We start from the raw sequence: 2,541 nt of genomic DNA on the forward strand, positions 1-2,541 counted from the left end.
TTTTGGTTAAAGACAAACACAAACATGTGGTTTATCACTTCTATTTAACGTTACGATTGTACATCACAGCTAGGTGCTTAAACTCTTCAATTCACAAGTAGAAACAATCCTAGTGATTTAATTAAGATTTTATATATAGCAGTGGGCAGTGCTTATTTTGGATTACAGATATATATATATTATTAGTTCAGTGTTAAGCTAATCATAGGACACGTTGTGGTTAGCAATTCCAATGAGATTACAACAAAAAACAAGTCACTAATTGGACAATAAAGAGAAAAAGAGATGGAGAAAATGATAGGAACATGTTTAATATAACTCTAGCTCTAATAATTTCTGGAGCTAGGGATTACCAGCTGCAAATTTCTTACAGCATTCATCACGTTGTCACAATTGCCAACTCTTGCTAGGAACATGTAAAGAATACTAGAACTTACAGGTCCATGCAAATTAACTCGACCATTCATCACGTTGTCACAATTGCCAACTCTTGCTTACAAGCTAGGTAGCTTGGCTTGTAAGTCGATAGTTGCCGCTAGAAAAAAAACGATCAAACAAACAAGAAAAGGTGCATTGCCTCCTTTTATGACGTACGGGTCCATTTTTCGGGCAAAGAGCTTTTGCCGTCCCTTTGAAAAGAACTGCATATCTTTTAAAGAAAAAAAACTGAACAAGTAGCACTGCCTATTGAACTATATTGGAAATGAGGAATTGTGTCCCCAATCACTACTTCTTACAGCACCAAACCAAACCTTATTAATTACTCCCTCCATCTGAAATTACTATTCGTTGTGACTTCTCTACATACATAGCTTTTGATATGTCTAGAAAAAGGCAAAACGACGTACAATTTGGAACGGAGGGAGTAGAAAATTGCCGACGCTAGTTAGTACTAGCTTGACAGGAGAGAAGTGGTTAACAATGAAAACTACAAACCCCCAAACCGCAAAGCATAGAAAAAGTACCACTACCAGTGCTTGGTACCAGTAGTAACTAGTTGGGTCCGGAGTAGAAGAATTGGATAGCAGCTCCTTCAAAACAGAAGGGCAGCTTCGGGGTAAATGTTGGAACCCATCAGTTGCCAGTACATCATTCAGAGCTGAAGAGGACCTGATCATGAACCGGAAGCAGGCCATCTTCAGCCCCTGGCAGTTGTGCTGCTCAGCCAAAGCCAAGATGGTCGCCACAGAGCCTGTATCAATGTGCTTGCACAGGCTATCTTCGCAAACGAGCTTCAGCCTCTCCATGCCGTACCTGTCTGCGGCGACAAGCAGATGCTGAGCCATCGCGGCTGCTTCGTCTTCTTGACCCGAAGAGCAATAATCTGGCAGTGCGTCGGTGTACAAGAAAGCGAGCAAAGCCCGGAACACCTGTGGCTCCATGTCAGCCACGCGTATCGGATACGCTTGGCTGCTGACATTGCTCTCCCTCATGGCGCCCAAGAATTGTGCCTTGAACACCGACGATCTGGCCGCCAGAATGTACCTGTGCGCCCTGAACGTCTCGCCGGCAACCTGGAACGTCACGTCGGCGCCATGCCCGGCTGCGAGGAGGTCGCCGAGATGCCGGCTGAGATCGGGCGGCGGCACAGCGACGAGGGTAGGCGTCCTGCTGGGACGTACCATCCTGTCCTCGGTTCGAAGCTCCCTGGGGATCATGACGTCGCAGCTGATCCTGAAGCAGTCATCTCTGAGATGCTCTGACTTCTCCAGGAAGTCCCTCCTGATCAAAGGGAAGCCCCATATGCCATTGTTGCCAGGGACAGAGAACTTGAGTAGGCCTGTGGTCTGGGTGTGGGACGGCACCGGCTTGCTGGCCTGATCGAGCAAACTGAATATGGCTTGCGCCTTGACAACAGGAGGATCGGAGGAGGAGGCACGCGCGTCGACGAGCTGGAGGAAGATGAAGATGAAGTCGGAGTACTCGGACTTGAGGCCATTGGGGTAATACTTCATGCTCCAGGAGCGGCCTCCGATCCTGAAAGGGCGCGACTCGATGAATTTGCCCGTGGGGAGCTCATCCTTGGTGCGCGAGTAGCTCTCGATGTGGAGGACGCGGCGCCCGGTCACCCATCCCCCGACAATGGCGGAGGCGGAGTGGGGCTCGTCGTCGGTGGTCGCCGGTTCAAGCGCAGCAGGCACGGCCATGGCGGCGGCTGGTTGCACGAGAGGCGGCGCCCGGCTAGGATTTTTTTTTTTACTTGCCGTTGCTGCCTGCCTTCTCTCGTGATGGTTTTGGAAACTGATGCGAGAGAGCAACGTTGGGCTCTGGCTCTGGCAGTGGGCCATAATCACATGGTATGGTGGGCCGGGTGAAGGTTAACTAACAAACAGCATGATGCCAATCCTATCTGGCTTCCAGAAGCCCATATGTTACGTGGCTTCCGATGTTTAAGATTCGTGTGACAAATTACATCCGTTGGATGTCGTCCTCGTTATTGATGGATCTTAAGTACCAATTCTAAGCTGTCAACTCTAGCATAAACGTCGGAAAGATAAGCATCAACCTAGTGGTAGGAGTTTATTACTAACCATTTCTATA

At 48.5% G+C, this 2,541-nt stretch overlaps 1 protein-coding gene across 1 annotated transcript; it reads right to left on the reverse strand.

The window, feature by feature from the left end:
• Positions 1–824: 824 nt before the first annotated feature.
• LOC117865996 (BTB/POZ and MATH domain-containing protein 3) lies at positions 825–2,147 on the reverse strand. The gene has a single exon (XM_034750280.2). The coding sequence runs from the start codon at positions 2,145–2,147 to the stop codon at positions 825–827; it is 1,323 nt and encodes a 440-aa protein (XP_034606171.2).
• Between the last annotated feature and the right edge of the window lie 394 nt (positions 2,148–2,541).

Source organism: Setaria viridis, chromosome 7, assembly GCF_005286985.2.
Source record: "Setaria viridis chromosome 7, Setaria_viridis_v4.0, whole genome shotgun sequence".
NCBI lineage: Eukaryota > Viridiplantae > Streptophyta > Magnoliopsida > Poales > Poaceae > Setaria > Setaria viridis.